The sequence below is a fragment of the Taeniopygia guttata genome, chromosome 7 (assembly GCF_048771995.1).
Source record: "Taeniopygia guttata chromosome 7, bTaeGut7.mat, whole genome shotgun sequence".
Classification (NCBI taxonomy): Eukaryota; Metazoa; Chordata; class Aves; order Passeriformes; family Estrildidae; genus Taeniopygia; species Taeniopygia guttata.
Window position 1 is genome coordinate 6,938,862 of NC_133032.1, and position 22,906 is coordinate 6,961,767.

Genomic DNA, 22,906 nt, shown 5'->3' on the forward strand with positions numbered 1-22,906 from the left:
CAAAAATATATCTGTTCTGATGAAAAAAACCTTCCTGATGTAATCCACGGAGATCTCAGCTCTCTGACAGTGGCCCCTCCCAGATGCAAGCACTGACAGATATAATACAACCTTCTGCATTCTAGGGTCTGTCATTTCCACTGAGATGTTAATCAGATCCTCCCCACCTAGCTTTCTCTAGCACCACACCAAGGGCCAGGCAGATTAGAGGCTCATCCAAGATTCATTAACTCTGGTTCCCTGCATTTTCATAACAAGCTTGCAGTGCCATCCATTCTTTTCAGCCTCCCCCCGCAGTGACCAGGGGGATCAATTTGCTAACACAGTGAGTGGGAGCAGCTCTCACCAGCTCCAGGGGAAAGCAGAGTCATGTGGGTTTTCCCTGCATCAGGTCCCAGAGGAACTGGCACAGAATTGGAGATATTTTTTTCATTTTTTAATGTTGATCTAACCATACAGAGTTTGGGTCTCCAGGGCCCCTGACACTTTGTAGCACAATTCTTTTTGTTCTGGCCATCCTGTGTCCAGGGCAGTCTGTTATCCACTGGCACTCATGACAAATCCCCTCAGAGTTTGGCTGGGATAAGGGTCATATTCTCATAGAAGGAAGAATTTATCTGTGACTCTTCATCCTTATGCTAACTCCCAAAAAAATGTCATTTTTTCCTAAGAGGTGAGTGGCATCTGATCCATCTGACATCAGTGGGACCAGAAGTGCTCAGCCTTCCCTTGATGCCACCCCAGAGCACATGCTGTCTTTCTCCTGCTCAGCCATCTTCCTCCCAAATCTCCAGTCTCATTACCTTAACTGGAGCACATCTTCTGGCTGTGACTGACTACTGAATTAGGTATTTGCTTTAATCCTCCTCTTCCTCTACCCCCAGTCTCCTTCCTTCTGGGATCTTGCATGGGGTTATGCCCACCACACAACAGCTGAGTTCTGTATCACATACCTGCAAACACTTTGTGTGCTTCTCCTGTGAAAACTGCAGCCCTGAACAAAGAAATGGTTTTTCCACAGGCACACAAAAACCACTCTGGTTCTCCAGCTTGTGGCCACCCAGAAGCCATAGAGCAGTGCTGAATGCACTGGGCAGCAGCATGGCACATACCAAGCAGCAGGCAATGGTGTATATTAATGCATCCACTGCAGTCTCACCTGTGGTGTGTGACAAGTGGGGATAGTGTTCCCACCCCAGCTGGTGCATAGTGGTGCTGGGGATACACTGATACAGGCTTTCCACCACTCTTTCCATCTCCTGTGGCCACAGCTGTCTTTGCTGTCTGGCATTCAGTCTTTACACATCTCCAGGTACTCCTTAGTACATAGAGCAGACCACACGGTCAGAGAAATCCATTAGTGACAACATTTAATAACTGATAAATCCATGCCAAAAAAACACAAACACCTTTTCCACAACCTCCAGCTACGCCTATGCTACATGAGAAGGTCTAGCCATGCCAGTTCCTTAAGATGCAGACAGCCACTTGTCTGAATTGAATACACTCAATTGACTTCAAAGAACCTTTGAGTGCTCAGCAACTTGCACGAGATTTGTTTATAGAAATAATCACTTTCAGAAGAAAAGTGTACACGGCACTTTTTCCTCTATCTCCCATTCAGTGTTACTTCTAACAATAAATCACAAGAGACTTAACACGGAATGGCTTGGCATCGTATTCATCTAGAAATATTTCTTTCCTGAATAACTCAGATTAATATTAATTCTCTCCAAGATAAAGGCAGCTAGAAATAATTTGAGGGCATAAATCCAGTTTTCAGCATTCTTGACACTTCCCATTGTTAACAAACAGATGATCTTATAATGGTAAAGTCAGAGGAATAATTCCTCTCTTATACAAGGTCTGATTGACTAGACATGACAGATGGTGTTTTTATTACTTTCTGTTCTAAAAGAAACCTCATCTAATGCAGTCCAAACTGTGTTATGAGTCTTAACCTCTCAGATAAGCAAACCCTGTTTCATCAGGTTAATGGATCCTTACTTGATTCAGGAAGGCAATTTTCCTTAAAGTTATTCTAATCAAGTACTCAGAGCCCAAATTGTCCTGCCTGATTGACTGCCAGCTATGGGTAAATCTCTCTACTAAGAACCATATTTATTTTCAAAGAGGGAAAGCAAGTTATTATTATTATTACAGAACCAATTCTATCCTGTATTCAGGGGCTTCTCCTATACTGGCTTTTACTGCAGTTGCAGAATTAAAGACAAAAATATAGTTAATGGAGCCTTTCTCTCAATAGTTTTGTTAAATAACAGGCAGGGAAGGAAAATTAGAGAGGCAGCCTGCTGTCTACTGATACCCCCTCAATTAACTGCCCCTATGGCAATTACATCTGACCCTAATCAGCACAGAATTCTTCAAGCAGACTCACTCCAACCTGTCATCCTGCATCGACCCTCAAACTGAGGGCTGCCAGCCCCAGTAGCTTTGGGAAGCGACAGAGGACTATCCATTTTCTAAAAGAAAAGCTGTGAAGAAAAAGCAGTGCCTGAAGGACACTTTTTTTAAGTCCCATCTCCTGTATGGCATTTGGCTGCACAGGTGGTTTGGTGGCACAGCTGCATGGGGGCGCAGTGACGGCACTCACGAGCTAAGGATGGCAGTGCCCTGCTGCCTCTGGTCACTCCAGGCAGAAGCCCTGCCAGCCGTGGGGCTGTCCAGGCTGCTTAACAAAGCAGACGAGAGGCCTGACCTCTCCTACTCTCTTCCACCTACTGCAAGACTGGTCTAGCAACTGAGCCCATGTGAGTACAAGGAAAAGAGCAACCACCTCAAGGCTGTGCAGAAAACACACAGAACACATTGAATTCTTGCACAGAAACAAGAACTGGGTCCACAACTCTTAAAATATCATTCAGTCAATGCTTTTACTTCGCAACACACATATTAGCTTTTCACACAGCCTCACAAGCAGAATTGGTAGCCCTGATGCCCCATAAGACATCCAATATTGGATTTCCACCTCCAGAAAATCTGACCCCCAGGAGCTTTAGCTGGAGTTTGCCGAGCAGGCAAAGTGAACTTCATTTTAAAAAAGTTCCTTTGCAGTTTTCAAGGAAGCTGTTCTCCTTACAGCTCTGCTGAAGTTATTGATGCCCAAATGAAACAATTGTTCTCAATAATTTTTATTTGCCAGCTACCAGATTTTTAAGGGTTTTGTCATGCAGAGAATTGCACTGTTATATCAAGGTAGGCATCTTAAAAACAGTAATTATTCTGCAGGAATGATAAAGCTATGGATAGCAGGTGAAAATTCTGTGCTTGAATCAGAGACTCCCAGGCCAAAATTCAGGAAGTATGGCTTGGCTCAGGCTCAAAGATCAGAAGTTCACAAGCTTCCTCAAATGTCTCTGTTTCAGGTCCTGTCATGTAGCCTATCACATTTAAAACAGTGCTCACCTTGAATATCATTGTGGGGTTGATTGCAGACACCTTTGGACTCAGAGCAATCACCACTGCTAATTGTTCAGATGGGGGATCAATAGAGAGGCATAATTTAAAAGCCTGTTACTTGTGGAGACAGCCTCAGGGGACAGCCCTGGAACTGTCCCTACAGTTAAACAATCCCCGAAGAAGTAGGCATCCATCCCTGTTAATTACTGATGGGAAGTAAGGCATCAGGGCAGGAGGAGGAAAAGATGAGAGCCTGACTCTTACTAGATCTCCTCTGCTACATCAGTTTTGTAAATGAGCAGTGTACGGTGCAGAAAACTTCTCCCCGGGCCTGATGCAAACCCCCATTAATCAGGTGAAAAGAGCATAAGTAAATTTCCCTCCCATCCAGTTTCCAGTGCCCAGGAACAGCTGACTCCAGCTGCTTTGGAACTGCAAAGTGGCTCCATAGCTTATTGGATAAGCTGCCCCAGTAGGTTTCTCATTGCCTTTATTGAGAGCTGGGTCAGACACCATACACAGAAGTGTCTGTGATCAATGAACCCATGCTTTGCTAGTTCTCTGCACAAGAACTTATTCACAGATATCCAAACTAACTTCATTCATGAAACTGGATGGAAATCTCATCAGAACAGGCTTTGTAGAGAGATTTCCGATACTTTTGCTTCAATCACCTGCTGAAAATACAGCAAAAGAGATCCAACTTCCTCCAAGTATTTAGTCAGATCTGAAGATGGGCGATTAATTCATAAAAATTAATAGCAGCTTGCTTATTTTCTGCCTTTTGCTTTTCTTCCCCCCCATGAACAGGGGTGTTTTTTTCCTTAGGCTTATATGTTTTTCAAAACAATTTGTCACGTAGTTTCTGCAAACCATTTCAGGTACTTAACAGCATTAGTGATCTGCAATACAGGCACACAGAACAGTAGATTACATTATATGCTTCCCAGATTTTCACCTGGATGAGCATACCTCTTAGAGACAGGTCTGCAGTGCAGATTTGCACAACTCTCATTCTGAAGCTCTTGCATGGATATTTTGGACAATTGTATCCAAACAGCCTACTCCCACCAACATTCCACACATGATGTCTGTCTGCTCCAGCACTCCAGCCAGGGAACATGGAAAGAACAGGAATACAATCCAAACATGTTACTTATGGAAATCTCTGCGGAGAGTTTCACACAAAGGTGTCGGTGGAGCGTCCCCAGATGGAGGGATTTCCATGGAGAAAGCAGTGAAGTGATCCAATGCAAAAGAAGAGCACTCTGACCTGTTTAAGCTTCAGGATGTGTCCGAGATAAATGCAGGGTATGAAGTTATTTCTTCTTGTACTCACAGCAGCACTTGTATTCCATGGTAACGTACAGAGAACAAATGGCAAAACAAACTCTTGGCCTCACAGGAACATTGTTCTCTTTGTTGTCCCTGGAGACTTTCAGTTAATCTTCAGCTGTGGGTTTGGCCAGAGAAATGTAGTGGTGAACCTCCCCTCTCTGATTTCTCTATGCAAGCTTAAAACTTCTTGAGGATTCATTAACTCTTTACTTTATAATTTCATGTGTTTCAGGTAGTCTTTTTGTATTTTCTGTACCACTCAGTGGCTTTGTTAGTGCAGTGTTATTGGTCAGATCCCGTCCCAACTTGCACATTTTCCAGAGCAGAGCTCAAGAATAAATAGCTGGTCGTACAGAGAGGATAGACAGCTAAAACAGTTACATTTGACCTAGCTTGGCCAGACCTGGTCTCTCTCAGCCCTAGAGTTTCCTCCTTTTTACACATTCCCTGTTGGGGAATGGAAAGCAACTCAAAGGATTTAACTATACCACGCCACCTTATCAAAACTGATCAGTAAGCAGAATGATGCCGTATGTTTTCCAAGAGCTCATATTCAGCTTAATGCCTAAAACTAGATTTAGGCTTTGGTTATTGACAACTTCTCCAAAAAGCCAGTCCTGCTATGAGTGCTGAACATTTCTCAGGCACCCCAGTTTCTACTCACGCAAGAATCACTTTGCCATTCAAGTCCAGGCTGCAGTGAAATAGGAGCAAGCCAGGCAGGTAGACCCATGTTCCTAAGACAAAGTAACCTTGAGTGTTTTAAATGAGAAAGAAAAGAAGTTTTTACTTGCTTCTGTGTTGTCTTCATAATCTACTCCAAAGCTGAAATTTGCTGCTCCTGAGAGCTGGCATGCAGAAAGACAGAGCCTGACACAGGTGGAGAGCCAGACAGGACAGAGCCTGACCGGCCATCCACTAAGCACCCATGCCCCATCTCCGCAGCACCCAAACATCTCAAATGCGCCAGAAACTTCCCCCTGGTTCAGGCCCAGAGCTCCAGAAAATACAATAATTTCAGTCCAAATGCTCAGGATGCTGAACCACCTGTGGCATGTTAGTTGAGAAATAAAGATGATTGATGAGCAGTGTATGGATCATTTTAGAGCAGATAAACCAGACATTCAAGATGCTTGTGGCAGAATAATTCAGAGAACATGATAAAATGCCATTGCATTCCTTGAGATTAAAGGCCTCATTCTTCTCTCCCCAAGGCTCTGCATTTGTGAAGACAAACCTGTAGTAAAACAGTTTGATAGGAAGAATCTCCTCCCTGAATGTTGGCAGGACTGCACTGGAGTGAGGATATCTGGGTCGCAGACCGCAGTAGCCTCCGGCTGCCCAGGGAACCCAGCTCATTCCCACAGTGAGGACCCTGCAAATCCTTGGAGTATGGGGGCTTCCAGACTTCCCAGCATAGAGGCAGGAGCCTTGAAGCTCCAAACCAAGCTTGTTGTTTTCATTGCTGCTTCTGCCAGGGAATCTCAGACTTCTGGGGTCTTCTGCACACCTAGATAGGTCCCAGTCTGATCATGCCATGTGAACAGCCCTTCAGACTGCAGTACAAGCACCCAAGCCTCATATGGCTGGGTAAAGGCTACAGAGCCCTCTCCAGGGACAGCAGAGAGAAGAAATGAGGTACGTAAAGGCTGGAATTCAGGCACTAATGGCTGTGAGGTCACCAAGGAGAAGAAAGAAACGAAGCAAAACAACATGAAGGGAGCTCAATTTGCCATAAAAATCATAGGTAGTAATACAAAATATTTGTGAAAGATTCCTTCTGCCTCAGAGTTCATGCACAGGAAGAAATCTGTCAAGGCAAACATGCCCCAAGAAATGACCATCTGGGAAATGTTGAGGCAGTTCTACCCAGTCCCCTCAGCACATTAATATGTCAGGTCAGTGAAAAAAGGGCTGGACAACACTTCAGTTTATAAAAAGGTCAATGCTATTTTCAACCAGGTGCACTTGGTACATGCAGCAGCTCCAGCTCATCATTTTTGTCTGCCCCTAATGCTCCATCCCTATGGGATTTCAGAATAGCTGCTTTGACCAGGGTCAGTAAAAGCAAATAAATGTGTCTTTAAAAAGGGTTGTGTAGGAAGTTTACCATGTATAAGTCCAGAATAAACAGAAGCTTGTATTAAAATTGTGTCTGGTGGTTGCCACATAGAAATAAAAGCTGGGAATTAATCACATGGGACAATGAAGGAAGGAAGAAATTACCATAACCGAGCCTGAAGAGAGTCTCCTCTCTGCAGTCTCACACTGCAGCGGGAGTGAGGGTGAGAAGGATCCAGCTACAAGCCTGAGCAGTGAGTGTGAGACCAGGCATGCTGCCTCTTGACTTATCTGGAAGCAAAATCACTGCCAGGTGCTCTCATGACTTTCTGTTGTACCCTGGTGCTACCCACAGTCAGGGAGACAAAAAGGAACCAGCTCATCCTGCCCATTCCCATGTCAGTAAAAAAACAAGGATTCAGTGAAGAAAATTGACACCTGGGAACAAACATCTTCCTCAAGCCCCTCATAGCACCAGGGTGGAAGATGGATCATTACTAATAAAAACAGAATGTTCTGCTTTCAAAATTATCTCAGGGAGTCAGCGTCTGCTGGAGCAAAAAGCCTATTTCATGAAAATTTAGCAGGGGAATAATTTAATGGAGCTCAGATTAAAAGCAGTCACCTGGAACCCAGATTTAGAAGAAATTGCCTTTTTTTTTTTTTTTTTTTCCAAAACACTGGTTTGGAGGTTAAATAAGGCATATTCATCTGATTTCACTTTTCTTACACATTTTCCCTGATGGGTGCACTAATGAACTCTAAACTGTATGGCAAAATGCTTTCAGTCCATCCCCACACCTCCCAAGGAGCAAATTCTTTATTAAAAACTAATGATTCTCTTTTTCAAAATTAGCATCTGCAAGTTTGGGGGCAACTTCAAACCTGGTAGAAAAAGAAGCAATTCCCTTTGCAATGATTAGGGCTTCCTCCTTCTTGCAAAAATCCCAAGGGCTTCTTAACTTGAATGTCTTGATTAAAGAGGGGCTTAGCTTTAATTGGGTAATTGCTGTGGTTTGTTACTCTTGGTTACAGCAGATTTCCTCTGCTGTATCTTGGCCAGGCAGGGTTACTTCCCTTGCACCTCAGTTCAACCCTCCTCAGGGTGAACTGTTCAAACAATTACAGGTGTCACATATCATCAAAATCCATATGAATATGTGCACATCCAGACAGTTTAATGTGCCAGCATCGTCCTGCCCTGCAGCAGGTCGTGCACCACAACGGCATTGTAGTCAAGTAGCTACAAGACCTAGCAGGAGGGGAGACTCAGCTGAGGATACAGCTCAATAACATAGGTTTTCTTTAGCCCTTTAGAGGGATCTGGAGTCAACTGCCAGTGGATGAGAAGCTCATGTCTGTAAAGACGTTTGTCTTTGCTTGCAGTTAGGACTGTAAAACCTCAGGATGTTCATCTCTGTTTGCTGCCTCATGCTCAATGATCTCTAAGTGCTTTGTGAGGCTTCTTACACTGATTTCCTGACTCAAACCAAAGACAGAATTACCAGCATTTAAAACTGAGCTAGAAGATAGGAAAAACTACTTTCCAGGTTAACTTTATATCCAGTGGTAACCTCTTTGACACCATTTATCACACAGGAGATAAATTCCCTGACTTTGCCCCTCAAAAGCTCTTTTTAGTTCAATCAAGTAGATTTACATTACACCAACTGATTTTTTTTTAAGCAGAAAGTAAGCATTCACTTAAACCAGTGAAAAAATATGGACTTTCAGGGAAAGAAATGGAAAAGATTGTCTTTATATACTAAATCAGAGAGAGAATGAAATTTCAGCATTATTCAAATATGTAATTTCAAAGATTTTAGTTGGTGTAGATAAAAAATCTGCAAACACATCATAAAAGCTTTGAACAATTGAAACAAAACATGTCAAAAACATTTTGACTGACTCAAGTAATATTTTTCATGTTGTCATTCTTTTTGAAATACAGGCAGTTTGTTCTGCCTCAGGACAGGAAGATTTTCTAAATCTCAGACATTCTGGTGAGGTGTAAATCTGCATCTTTAAGTCTCTAAGACTGTTAAATTTCCAGATCTTCTAGAGACAGACAACATTGCCAGTGTACATTCCTTCCAGTTCTGCACTCAGTAATGGAGTGCTGACCCAGACAAACCATGTGCAGTGAGGCAGGGTATTGCCAGCGAGTGAAAACACCAGTTTACAGTGCCTCAGCTGCCTCTTCAGTGAACTTGGCTCATTTTCCAGTCAGACAAGGTCAAGCTCTAGAGTTGTGTTTGCTTTAGGGAAGGGCAGGAAAAAAGAGTGGCTATTTGCCACCTGCATGGGCCAAATCTGTCCCACCTCTGCACCCCATGCAGCCCTGCCTTGCTGCAGCACACTCTCAGATACCTCAGCCATGTGCTGGCTGCCAGAGCCACTGAAATCCAAAGACATGGGCACCCAAAAAGCCGCTTATGTGACAGATATTGTGACTCTGCTGGACACTGTGGATTCAGGTGGTTTTAAATGGGGAAGAAGCCCAACTCTTTTGAGCTGAAAGCTCAAAAGCAACCATACCAGGGCAGAGCCATTGCTTAAATTCTGCTCTATAGCTGTGATGTTAGAGAAATTGGTCAGTTGCCCTTTACAATAGATCCTAGTGGTGCAGAGATTTGCCAGATGCTGGTCAGCCCCATTCATGCAGAACAGATGACTCTGGCCATGCTAATGAAAGCTGTGGCAGATGCATTGGGTGACTGCCTGAGGCAGTTGGTTTTCATGTGCAAGCCAGAGAGGGGAGCAGGTCTGCCCAAATGGCAGAATGGCCAAACATAAATGGCACAGTAAGCAGCTCTTCTCTATCTGAGGCTGGATGGATGATCTTGAGAGAGGCTAGTCTGCACCACTTAAGACCTTGCTGCAGGACAAGTCACAAAGGGCAAGAGTCATTGAAGGCACCAGGATCTGTGCCTGATTACAGGCTAAGGAGAAACCTTTGAGAACATTGGCCTGGACTGCACAGCTATACCTGCCAGTAAAAGCTGTGTGTGCAGCACCTTCTGCTCTACTGTATTTTTGGCCCCTACCCCACCCTGGCAGGCAGCAAAGATGAAAGTAATTTGACATGTGGCAAACCAAGGTGAGCCAGAAATGGGAAGGCAAAAGAAAGCCAAAACCAAGACAAAGGATGGGCTTACACAAAGCAGCAGAGCCAAGCACCTGCCCCAAAGGATATGATACAAAAGGTCAATCCTAGCACTGAGTTGTCCATGAAATAAATATTCTTTGGCTTCAGGGCACACAACAGAAGCTCAATGAACCTTTTGCTCCCAGAATGCAGCTGGAGAGTGCTTGTCCTCTGAGTCACTCCAGAACCATGATGATGGGCTATCAGCTGACAGATGGGTTTGCCTCTTTGTTCTTGGGTATAGGAAAGGTCACTGATCTCCTTCCCTGGTCTTTCTCCTTCCTGTCAGCTGTGGAAGTCCCCATGTTCATTCTAGCCCTGATGGCTAAGGTAATCAGCCCTGCGTTTCCCCAGTGGAAACGAAGTACAGTTGCATTGTCTCTCAGCACCAATCCAGCAACCCACCGAAAATTAGCTACTGATTCCACTTGACTTCCCCAGAAAAAAACAAGCAGATATCAAAGCCATCTGTCATTGACTGCAGAAAATAAGAGGTGAGAGTATCTGGAGACACAGCTCTTCAGGACAAAGCAAACCAGACTGCTACACCCATCCTATAATTTCTAGGAGAACCATTTGACTAAGCAACTAAAGAAGGCGCAGGCTCTGCTCAATGAATGGGTACTCCTGCAAATTTTATCAGGCCTGAGGAGCCAGATCACAGCTGAATCCATACCTCTTGGTTGAAAAGGAGGCTGTTCTTATCATAGGATCTGAACTTGCTCTGTTAAAAACTAATTCATGAGGAATCTTGCATTCTGGCAAACATAAAAGGCTTAACATTTAAATAAATGTCTGAGAAGCCATCACAAAGCCATCTCTTGAAACACTCTCATGGCCCTTCAGGCAAGGAGCAGTCAGCCTGAGCTGACTTACTGTCACCTTGCTAGTCATAAAAAAAAAGAGAGGACCAGAGATAAAAAGGCCAACAATAATGTAATGCACATCACTGCCTTCAGTTAATGGTGCACTGAATCTGGTATCACCATTTCTCTCCTTTTGCTTTAAAATTGCAATTATAGCACTTTGCAACCAAAATTCATGAATTTACAAAACAGCAGCCAGATGGGAGGAAAACACAGGGCAGTTACTCCTGTCTGAGATGGGGCATCCTCAGGACCACAGCATTTTCTGCTGTGCAGCTATTCACACAGAAGAGCTGTCCCTAGTCAGACATGAGCAACACATATTGCATCACATATTGCATGGAGCATCCAGACTGAGTTAGGAGTAGTCTTGGTTCAGAGGAGGACATGAAGGTACTATCCAGATATTAAAAGAGCAGAAGGAATCATAATTAACATGTCTTTCTAGATATTCATGTGAACAGATTTTCCTTGGAGCCAACAGGAATTACAGTCCTGATATAAGGAAAGGGGCAATTCTCAGATCAACCACAAGCATAAATCCATTTAGAGTTTCTACAGAGAGTCTTGATGTGCCTCCTGTGGCTGACCCAGACTCCTTTGGCTGGACTTGGAAAACAGCAAAAAAAGAAGCTCCACCTTGGAAGCAATGCACGTGAGAGCAACCACCATGTTTCTTGTCAGAGCCAGTGCAGCTTGGAAATAGTCATGTGGAGCAGCAAGCATGTCCTTGACAGGAGCACTCATGAAATTTTAGCCCAGAAATAGCTCACTGATTTATTTCAACTTTTTTAAGCAACTTTGTCAAGACAATGGAAAAATAAAACTGACTGCCCCACATTTTTAGTACTGCTTGAGAGCATCCAACCCAGAGCAGTGCTTGTCACTGTATCACTCACAAAGGCACAAAGCCACTTCCCTGAGCTTCCTCACTTCTCCTATACCTACAAGGCAGACCCGGGCTGAGGGATGAAGACAAGGCACATCTGAGGGAGCCTGGGTCTGACTCAGGAGCAAGTCCTTAACCTCACACAATACAATTCCTCTTTCAGACACCATTCACCCACTGGTTGTGCCTCATATTGCAGAAATATTTCCCCAAAATTCTCCCTCCCAAATTCCCTGACACACCTATACAGAAAACACCCCACCAGATTTTGAACACTCCCTCTGTCAATTTTTTTTTATTTTTTAGCTGCCTGCCAGCCCCAGCAGAGCAGGGCTGCCCATTTGCAGTAATCAGCACTCTAATCCACTGACCTTTTCAACATTGTACAGGATTGTCTATTTCTTATCACCATAACCTATTTTAAGTAATCTTCTAGATGTTGAGTTCATTCTTCTGCTTGCCTAAGGAAATATAAAAATTTACACCTATTGTAAAAGCATGAATAAAAGCTGATTGAGGAGAGTGAGACAATAATGTGCCCATAATACTAACAAGCTCACTTGTACTGCATTTCTCTTTAAAGGAAGATTTGTCTGATTATCAACAGGGTTTTGATTTAGACTGCTGCTGAAATTACCACTGTAAAAGTAAACTCACTTTTATTGCATAAGTACAGAGAACAGTTATGTACTGTTTAAACGTTTATGTCTGTTGCTGGGGTAATCAATCTCTTAATTATCAAGTCAAAAAGGATTCTGTGGCAAAATATGATCTATGTCGTGCTCTTGGGATACTTTTTTAAGAAGTTAAAATTTACAAATTAAAAATAAACTTTTTTTTAGACTAAATATCGGCAAAGTTGGTAATGGAATCAGGTTAATAATACATGTCACTATGCCATTAGATCAGGCTGTTTGACATAGCCAAGTGAGGGCAGTGCTCTAGAATGTAAGATTCACATTAACTTTCCAGTTCTGAGCAGACTTATCATGTGACTGCAGCTATCTTTTGGGTTTGGTGAAGATTTTTTGCACTGATATTGTGCAATTTTTCTAAATATAACAGTGAGAGTATGAACTACATGCCCTACTAAGGGTCAGTCACCTTCAGTGATAACTATATGCATTTTGGTTACTCTTTACACAGTTCTCTGATAACCTGAAACTCAAGATGTGGAACACAAGTTTTCTTTGGCAGCAGTATCACTCTCCTCACATTCATGCATGCCTAATCTCAATTCTCTAATGAACCACAAACAGCAAAGAAAGAAGTTTGTGTGCATTCTGCATGGGCTTTGCTGTGTACACTATACTAAGAAATAAACCAGGAAGAAAACATTTCATATAAGCAAGCAGAGAGTTGCTTGGATCTCCCAGTGAACAGGTGCCATCAATTTCTGCTAAGTGGAGACCATTCAAACTGGAAATGTATTTAGAGATATTCTTCTTTTGGTTTCAGCAAGCTCAGTATTGATTCAGTCCTTGCTCAGTATAGCAACTGCTCAACAAGAACAGCAAGATCTGCTCTGGCCATTGTGAACACTGTGCCTTTGCAACTGTTTCTCCTTCAGCTAAAAGCAGAGTGGCTGGACTGTGGGCTTTTAAGCCCTACACAGCTCACAATCAGCTCAGCTGCAGCTCCTTTTCAGGGCTGTACTCTGGTCAGCAAGGACAGGGAGTTGGCAGCAGAACTAGAGGGCAACATGAAAAATACCAGTTGGAATCACTTTTGTGGATCATTTACAGAAAACACATTTAAAAATGAAAAGCACATTTAGCAGAAGAACATTTCATCAGTTACAAAGTCACTTGAATGCACTGATGAGGAGCACTTTGGAGAGCACTCAGGATCTAGTTCTTTTCAGTACAGCTTCATTATGAAATTTGCATAGACATGCTTTCCAGTTGGGTGATGTTGCTGGGTAGGACCATTGGTTTGAGTGACTGATAACTCTGGTGGTGCAGGCTGGGTGGGAAGGCTGCATGCTTGAAATGAGCATCACAGCCTTTCAGGCTGCCATTGTAGACCAGATCTTCTCTGAGAGAAACTCATTGGCTAAAACATTTCCAAAAAGTGAGACCATGAAGATTAAATGACTGATCAGAGAGATTTCGAAAATAACTCCCTCACCCAACTAACAGAACTACCAGCAGACAGACTATATGAGAGAGAGAAAATCCTGTAATTCAGCCTATTTCAGTACATGAGAGGGGGCACACAAATGGAAAATCAAGTTCTTAAGGCACCCTGGTTTCAGTTCTCAGCTTTGTCTCATCTTCTTGTCATGATCTTGGGTAAATTACTTGACCTCCCATAACTTTAGTGCCTTAGTTTTGGAATGGGGAAGATTCTGCAGCCTTGATTACTTGGCTTCTAAACAACTTGGGGGTTTGTACAGTACCTAACACATTCTCTTTGTGGCTGTTTTGAGAGGAAAAGCTCTATCCTTTATGTACTATTGTAAATACCACTAATTAATAATCACTGAAAGTTTTCCATTGCATCTATAGAGTTCAAGAGGGCTGATCTCATTCCCAGGCCACAGAAATGAGTAGAACAGACTGAAATGCTCATGCCTTCTTCAAAGGACTTCAGCTGGGACATTGGCTGTCTGTGGGTTAAAGGTTTTCAGCAACCCTTCGAAAGCACTGGCATTGCCTGTGGAGTCTTCAGCCCAAACAAAAGAGCAAAGACCCTTCAGGTCTTTTGGGACTTGGAGCAAAAGAAATCTTTCTTTGAATTGAGGAAATCTTTAAAGAAGGGACTTCAGACCTATGGTGATAAAGGAAATAAAAAACATCTACACTGACAGCTCCAGTTAGGAGCAAACAGGCACAAAAGACTTTGAAAAACAACCAGCCTTTCATCTTCAATAGCAAGCTCAACAGCTCTGCACCAGCTGCTCTGTAAACAGTATAGCAAGGGAAAGAAAATCACTGGCAGCAAATGCATTAAACATGGCAATGTCTTCAGATGACATATTTTGTAAATTTCCTCCTTAAAAGTTATGCCGTTTCTTAAATCTAAAGGATTACCTGCTGTATAGCAGCAGAGACATTCTTCCAGGCAGCTGGGCAGCTTCATTACCCTTATTTCTTGCCAAGCTTCCCACAATACAAGTAGGCAGTTTGACTAAGGTAGGATGGCAGGTGACTTGGGTTCATCTCCTGAGTCTGCTTTACATTTTCTGAGGGACCTTTAGCAAAGCCCTTAATCTGTGGGACCTGTTTTCATCTGTAAAAGAAAAGGAATTATTCTTTTGTCTTAAAGCAGTCAGCACTTTGTAACAAACACGTGCAACCTTTTATTGACTGTGGATCCATAAGAACTTTTTCAGGAGACGGGTACATACTGCTTGGAAAACTAAAATCTGTTAATAGAGTGATGTTTCCCTGCCCTGGACCACAGAAGAATAGCCCAGGAGCACCCAAACATGCATATCACAGGCTGAACTTATTCCAAAGTGTAAGCTCCTAATCATCAAATAAGGGAAACTTCAGCTTAGATTTGGTGTGGTTTAATTTAACTAAGTCATATCATGTTAAATATAAACCACTCTAAGCGACAGGTAAAAGAAAACACTGAGAATCACTATAAAATATTTTGGATGAAACAGAGAAATATGCTCAGCATCTGTGTAGATATATGGGGAGGGACTGCATCCTCTGATCAGTTTGGTTATTGGGATCTATTAACACTGAAGTGTCATTTTCTCCAATTTCCAAATTCCTTTCTGAGAGCTATGTTAGAAATTAGGAAGCACAGTTAAGAACACCTATCCATCCTTTCTAATGCCTTTGGTAAGGCATGACAACACCTCTACCTTTCACTTTCTCTTCATTCCAGAATCCATTGGGATTCTGGTCACTTAAACTTCCTAAGCCTCATTTTGCTAACAGAAGAATAACAATGCCAGACATTTCCAGAGTGCACCAAGGATTAACAGTAACATGATATACTTAATATATCTATACTGTTTAAAAAGCACTACAGGTTCTTTAAGTAACTGACTGCCTTTGTGGGGAAGCAGCTGAAGATTGTTCCTGCAGCCAAGTTCACTCTACTGAACTGATGATAACTCAGAGTCATAATCAACAGTGAACAAATCCTACTCAGAACCTGACACCCACTGCAGCTGAGCCCTAAATGCCCCATCGTGTAGATCACAGCCTCCTCTCACCTGGCACTTGACAGTCCCATGAAAGGCACCTGACACTGCTTAGGGGGAAGTGTTCGGGGCTCCCATCTGTCCCTTGGTCTTTGCCAAGGTGTCATCCAAAGATTTCCACAGCAGGAAGTCTTTGCCAGCTCCTCCACTTCTGGCTAACTGGCTGTTGCTACACCAGATGCTTTCCCTTCCATCAAGCATGGATAGGTGACTCCTCAGGAACTGGCTTGAGAAGAGCACAGCTGTCTCAGTGTGCTAAAATAGGCACTTTAATTTGTTCTCCCCACTTTGACCAGTGAAATAACACAGGCATCTGCTCTCTTTAATTTGCTGCCAAGCAGCCCCAGGGTTTCAGGAGACAGCATTTGGTGATGGCACTTGTAAGAATCCTGAACACTTGTCCAGCTGGTATCTGCACACTTACTAACCACTCCAGTGTGGGGAACAGCAACACTGCATCACATATATTCTCAGGTCTGCATCTCATGTCTTACAGCAGGGAGCACTGGTGGCTCTAGCCTACACACAGCACTTCAGGTCAAAGTCCTTTAGCAGCCAAGTTGCTATTCAATACCTGGGAGAGAGGAGCAGGCTCTGCTGCCACTCAGTTCAGCATTAAAAATATTATCTTCTTTCTTCTAAGTTGACTCATGCAGCACGTAAAGCTTGTGGAAAGCCAGGGTTTTACATAGCCTGCTGTGATGGGTCCTTAGGACTAGACTTAAAGAGTGTCCTTTAGCCAGAAACATGACATCTTCAAAGGGGGCCACAGACTGGCTGGTACAGAGCTCAGCTTAAAGAGCCCTGGTGCAGTCTGGACCTTGTGGGGATCCTCCTTGTTTTAAGGGAACAGAATTAAGAAGTGTTGTCATGTGGCCAGAGAGAGCCACTAGTTTAATGGCAAAGGCAAATATCCTTCTGCCTTAGCCTCAAAACCAAACTCCTGTCTCTCTCTGGCAGCAGCAGCCCCACAGCAGTGACAACCATAATGACACAAAAACCCTTATCGTCTCCTCCCTTCCCATTCTGTTACTATCCTGATATAAAAAGGGGAAATTGAGGCAGAAAGCAAGGTGGCAACTTGTCCATGGCTGTTCAGAGCATTGCAGACAGTCAGGAGGCTGCATGAACTGCTGGTCTGTGGGCAGCATCTGTTTGCCTGCTGCAGCCTCAGGAAACCAAGCTCTGCAGGTGGGAGTGTGCATCTTTTGGGTATCTACACGAGGTCTGAAGAATACCAGGATGACCAGGCCCTGATCTGCAGCAGGGTTAAGGACCTGTCAGGGCCTGGCTTTCCCATGGACAGTCAGCAGGAACAGGTGTGTTTCCTATTGCCTCAGAAGCCCCTTCTCCCAGGCAGGCAGAAGAAGGGGAGATCGCTTCCCTGCTCCCCAGCCTGGCCTGCTTCTCACCACAGCACAACTGACCCCAATTCAAGCTGCTGACACTTATTTTCAGGGTGTTTCAGAGCTTCGTTATTTGTGAATGCCTTTTTGTGTAGTGCCATTGGCACTAGCACAGCCTGTTCCCAGCCTGTTCCAACAGCTCCCCAATGACTGAGGTGAGAGGCTCCAAACAAGGCATGGGCTCTGAGCAGGTCCTCAATGGGGTCACTCAGAGACAGCAAGCATCCTGGGGATCTTCCTCCTTTTTCCAGCTTTGCCTCCCTGGACACAGCCTTCAGTTTCTGCACTCCAAGAGTTCAGTACAGACACTGCTTGGTTAAAAATACACATACACATTTTTAAATCCCCAGCAGCAGGCTGGGTATTGACAAACTGCATGACACTGGGAGGAAGGCACCAGAAATGGCTTCTGGGACTGATTTGTGAGGATCAGATTAAAACAGACTAAACATCTATATCCCAACTAAGTAGTGGGACAGCCAGGCTCCAGGCAGGGATGTGATGGCTGCACACATCACGGAGAAAAATGCTACAAGGAACAATCTACAATATCTGCAGTTACTGTGAGAATCCTATATTTAAGAAAGGAGGCTTCTCCAGTGGGGTTGCTGCATAAACTGGCAGCCAAGGGCCAGTACCTGAAATGCATCCTGCCTGTAGATGCTGCCAGGCTCAAATTAGGGAAGAGATCAAGGTACATCCTCAATCAACTTATCAGCACAGAGAGCAGATAGTAAAATAGCAGGTTAGAAAAACAAGAATAGCTAAAAAAAAAAACAGCATTACCAGAATAGATGTGTGTCCAATTTGATCAACAGCCTGCCTCCAATTGCAGCCAAAGATGCTTAGGGAAAAATGCAGCAACCGGGCAAATGCCACAATCCCAAATGCTCCTCCAGCTCTTCCAGTTTCTGAATCTGTAGCTCAGGTGCTTCTGTTCCAGAGGAAATTAATGACAAAGAGAACCCCAGCTGGGAGACCAGAGCAGAGTAAAGTCTCCTGAGAGCTGAAAACCTGCAAAAGTGTGCCAGGTGAGTGGTGATGCTTGGGAAGAACACTGATCTCTGTGTAAAAGTAATTTGCAAAGGAAATTACTGTGACCTGTGTGACAAGCCTTAGTGGGCACCTCAGTCTCTACAACAAGGCCGGTGTACAACATTTTTCTTAAAGATATTTCACATTTGAAATTATATCAAAGCTTTAGGCGGCATGCTTTTCCTGTCCCATATAATTTGGAGAATTCACTCTTGGTAAGCATGGCTGGGAACTCTGGCACTTGAGCCACTTTGCACAGTAACTCATTTCTGCAGGGTCTCATCCAGGGGTGGTTCCAGCAAGCAGAGTCTGCATTTTGACATGGTTATTCGGCTCCTGCAGACCAACACATACCTAATCCAGCTCTGCTGCCTTTTTGCTGTATCTGCAGGCACAGCACTGCTGTCAGACCTCTATTTACAAGTCACACCTTCTTCACTGCCAGAAGGGGAATTACTTTTTTCCAACAACAATAAACACCATTTATTGAGTACTGAATACAGTTATCAGTTAGCTAGCCTTGGCTGCTCAGGAATAGAGACAAGGAGCTTTCACACACACAAGTAGGAGGGCCAGTCCTAACTATGATGCTGAAAGAGTACAAAGCTAAAAAGCATCCTCAGAAACATCCACAATCAGCTGAGCTTGTTCTTGCTGTCAAAGGCTAAATTTCCCTATTTATGATATTCAGCATGTCTTATTTTTCTGTAAGTGTGACACTTGAATGTCTCTATTATAATTTTACAAGTAGCCTCCCATGTCAGTCAATGGAAAACTATTAAAAATAACTGCTTTAAATTCAGGCAAAAATAATACAGGCCAAAGCCCAAGAAAATAGCCTATATCATTGCTACAACAAAAATTAGAGTTGTATAGCAAAATACTCCATGTTTTTAATTTTCCCTTGACAGTGTTAAAAAATTTATGCAGTTGTCCTACTGGACATGGGACATAGCTGAAGGGGCACAGAAGTACCCAAAAGCAGCCCACAGCTTAATGTTCTAAAGCAGCATTAATCCAAAGAAGAAACTGCTACTTTCATTATCCTCAAATGGCTGAGGAAGAAGAGCATTCAAGCACTACTGGACAGGCTGCAAAGTTTTTTTTTCCCACTCTGACATCCCCAGCTGCAGTCAGAAGTGGGAAAGGGAAGACCACAAGGAACTGGGTTAGTCATGGCTATGTTACTGTTGGGCTGTCACTCTCCATGGGATGACTTTTCTCTGCATTAGGGGCATTTCTGCATTATGCTAGAGTTTTAACACAAAAGACTTTTACACACTCCATTTCTTTGATGAAAAAATCCCAGGCTGTAATGCCAAGGGAAAGAAACCTGGTGTTCTTTCTCCAGGCACTTCCTTTTTCTCCTGGCATTTCCTTGTTACTTCAGTTGTTTTTTATTGTTTTTCACTTTTTTTACCATTGAACTTGTCACCCTGCACCTGGACTGGCCTGAGCAGATCCATGCTGCAGTCAATCAAGTGAGTCACTCAACTCAATGGGTAAATGGTTAAACCCACATTAGAGGTCAGGAATGAGTAAATACTGCCCTGAAGGGTTTTGTATATGGACACAGATATTTGTTTTACTGGGAAGCTGCTTTAATTCATTATTCTCAGCTAAATAAACTAAAGAACACAAGCAAGCCACAGATATGCTGAAGTGCAGGAAATCTCCAGCACATAACTGAGGGGCCAGCACACAAAATCACAGTAACTAATTCAAATGTTTAAGTATTGTCAGTTGAAAATAAATATATCATTACACTTTATTATTTAGAGATTTTGGGTGCTCTAGTAAATTCAATCTGATCACTTCTCATGGGTAAAGCTCAGGCTCTGGACCAAGACAATGATGACAACCTTCATGACAAGATAGTAGAAGTGTTTTATACCCTCCTCCATAACACACCTCACAGCTCACAGACACAAGTCCTTTGTCCAACACACAAGTTACAGGCTAGTGTTGATCAGCCCATGAAATGAGGTGAGCAAATCATCCTCAGCCAAATCAGATGTCCTGATTGCAGGAAAGGATCTACCAGCTTTGTCCCTGCAGCCAAATGGCACATCTGAGATCATCCAGCCTGAACAGAATGAGCAGCTGCACTCTCCCATGACACCAGTTCAGTCAGGCTCTTCTTAGGTGAAAATCTGGGTTAATTTCACAGGTCAACACCTGAGCTTGGGGCAGCAAACATTGCACAAGGCAGCTTACACACATCTCTTGTGACAAAGGAAACTTATTTCCTTTACCTGAACAGAAGGAATAAACCCCCACTATGGCCAGCAGATTTCATAGTCCATAATACAAAAGATGGGCTGGAATGAGAAGTAAGGAACAGTCAGCTGGGGATGTTTGATTCTGGATCTTTTCCTAGCAAGGCCAGAAACCAGCTGCTACACCTCAAAGCTCTGGGTCTCTGTCCTGTCCCCAGTGGAGCAATGGGATTGTGTAAGCAGAGAGGACCAAGCAGTGGAGGACTCTGCAGAGCCTCAACACTTGTTTCTACAAATGGACCCATCACACGTGTCTGTACCATAAATCTCTCTTGTCAGTCACACCAAACGTCCCAGGAGGAGAAGCAGCCAGGCTGTGAACTGCTGTCCAGCCTTCCCTCTCCCTATGGGTACCTGCACACCCACAGGAATGAGGGATGGACACATTTAACCCTCCCAGAACTAGGCAGCAAAAATGTGATATTTCCAATATGGATGAGTCACTTCCAACTGGGTTATTAAGTTATTACATTGTATTATTATATTAACGTCATTGCCATTTTCAGGAGAAGATAAACCTAATTTTAATCTGCTCTTAATTGAAAGCTTATCAAGGGACTGGCTCCATCCCTACACAGACAGCTTTTTTTTCTTCTGCTTCCCTTCCCCCTCTCCATACACTGTACTCTATGCTGATGAAAAGAAACATCTCTACTCATGAGAGAAAAATCAGCTGGGAGTCGATCAGGACTGTTAACCTACAGCCTGGGCTGTTATCACAGAGCAGACCTTTCCTCACACCAGAAAACTGTTGGGGGCTGCAGTTTGGTAGCCTGTTGCAGGGGAATTGCTGCTCATTTTTATGCTGAGGTACTTGACAGTTTCCATTAGAAGACGTGAGAATATTATAGATATTTGAGCAGCTCTGGAAGAGGCTTAAGTATATAATGCAAGTTGACTGTGCAGATTTTAATTACAGATTCCCCCAAAAATCCATAGAAACTCTGATTAAACTCCTAATTACTTTTAAAGAAGTGAATAAGCGGTCAATAAGATGAACAGCAGCCTCTCTTCTTTCTTTTTCTTTTTTCTTCTTCTGAGCAAACTCTACAGTGATAGCAACTGCAGATGTATTATCACAGGCAAGTTAACAGAAGACCAAGGGAGAAACATTTCTCTAAAGACTCCTTCAAAAGAACTTTTTGCGACATCTTCAGTACTAAGGCTGGCCCTGAAATCAATCAGGGTAATTTACACAGGCAAAGGATGTGCCCATTGCCTCCAGCTGTTACTTCATGGTGCAGGATTACATTGGCTTTTCCAGCAGAGCTTTGCCTCCCCACACAAGTAGTGCTGACCTTCAGGGGGCTGTGGTGGGGTTTCATGCCTTGCCCAGGTCAGGGAGGTGATGCTCACAGAGATGTGGACCTTGTCCCAGGGGTCGGGACTTTACAAAGAGCCTTTTCCAACATGTCACATAACCACACTGAGCAACTTCACTAATCCCCTCTCTGTCAGGCCATGGAGCTGGCAGCACATCTTCTTCTCTGAGAGCAGCTGTCCAAGGTCATGACTCAGTCACAACTACTAACTCCACAGCTGAAGATGTGGTGCCTCTTTGCTAAGCAGAGCACCAGCTCCTGGCATACAGAAATACCCTTAATTCCAAGGGCACCTCTTAGTGGGTGGGAAGAAACTTCTCAGCCCCAGACCTGTGGGCCATGTTTCAGCCCCTCCACCCAGGCCCAGCCCTGCAAAGTGGATGCACCTGATAGCCACACTCATTCTGAAAAACAAAAACTGTTTCCCAGCAAGACATTTTAATGCCTCCTCATAACTTGCTCAAATCTGCTGGACTTGCAAAGAATCTTCTTTCTTCTGAGCTTAGCTGAGACTCACGGTAAACTACAACCCATGCTCCTCAGCCCCATGGGAATCATCCCTCTCTTTTATGGCAGTTTCTGGCTCTCACTTAGCCAGAGCTTTGTTCCAGCTGTGCCAGAGCAGGACAAGCCCTGCTCACTTTCTCTGGGCACAACAGGGCTAAAAACAGTAAAAAAGAAATATCTCCCCTAAAGTAATTCAAATTCTGAAAGTGGGATTCACTCTGAGATGGTGTACAGCAGGAAGACATGCTGTGCAAGCAGTAACCGTCCCCAAGGCATAGCCATGCTTCATCTTCCTGTCTTCTCTCCAAGCCATTATTGTTTATTTTGCTGTCTCCAATGCCCATAACTTTAACCCTGCGAATAACTTTCATTTCCCCATCACAGGAAGGAGATGAGAGTGCTTCTAGGGGAACAGGATCTGTGTCTGTGTGTGAAGACTCTCATTCTCTGTTTGTATCACCACACCC

General features: G+C 43.6%; 1 protein-coding gene across 2 annotated transcripts in view; it reads right to left on the bottom strand.

Annotated features, from left to right (window-relative positions):
• Nucleotides 1-14,821, bottom strand: part of SLC15A2 (solute carrier family 15 member 2) — a 71,532-nt gene extending 56,711 nt beyond the window's left edge. Inside the window, exon 1 of one of the 2 annotated variants that reach the window (XM_072932010.1) lies at nucleotides 14,758-14,821. In XM_072932010.1, coding sequence (XP_072788111.1) covers nucleotides 14,758-14,806 — 49 coding nt within the window. In that variant the 5' untranslated portion in view covers nucleotides 14,807-14,821. Of the gene's footprint in view, nucleotides 1-4,580; nucleotides 4,767-14,757 lie in introns of those variants that run through there. The other variant, XM_041717627.2, reaches the window with a different exon arrangement.
• Between the last annotated feature and the right edge of the window lie 8,085 nt (nucleotides 14,822-22,906).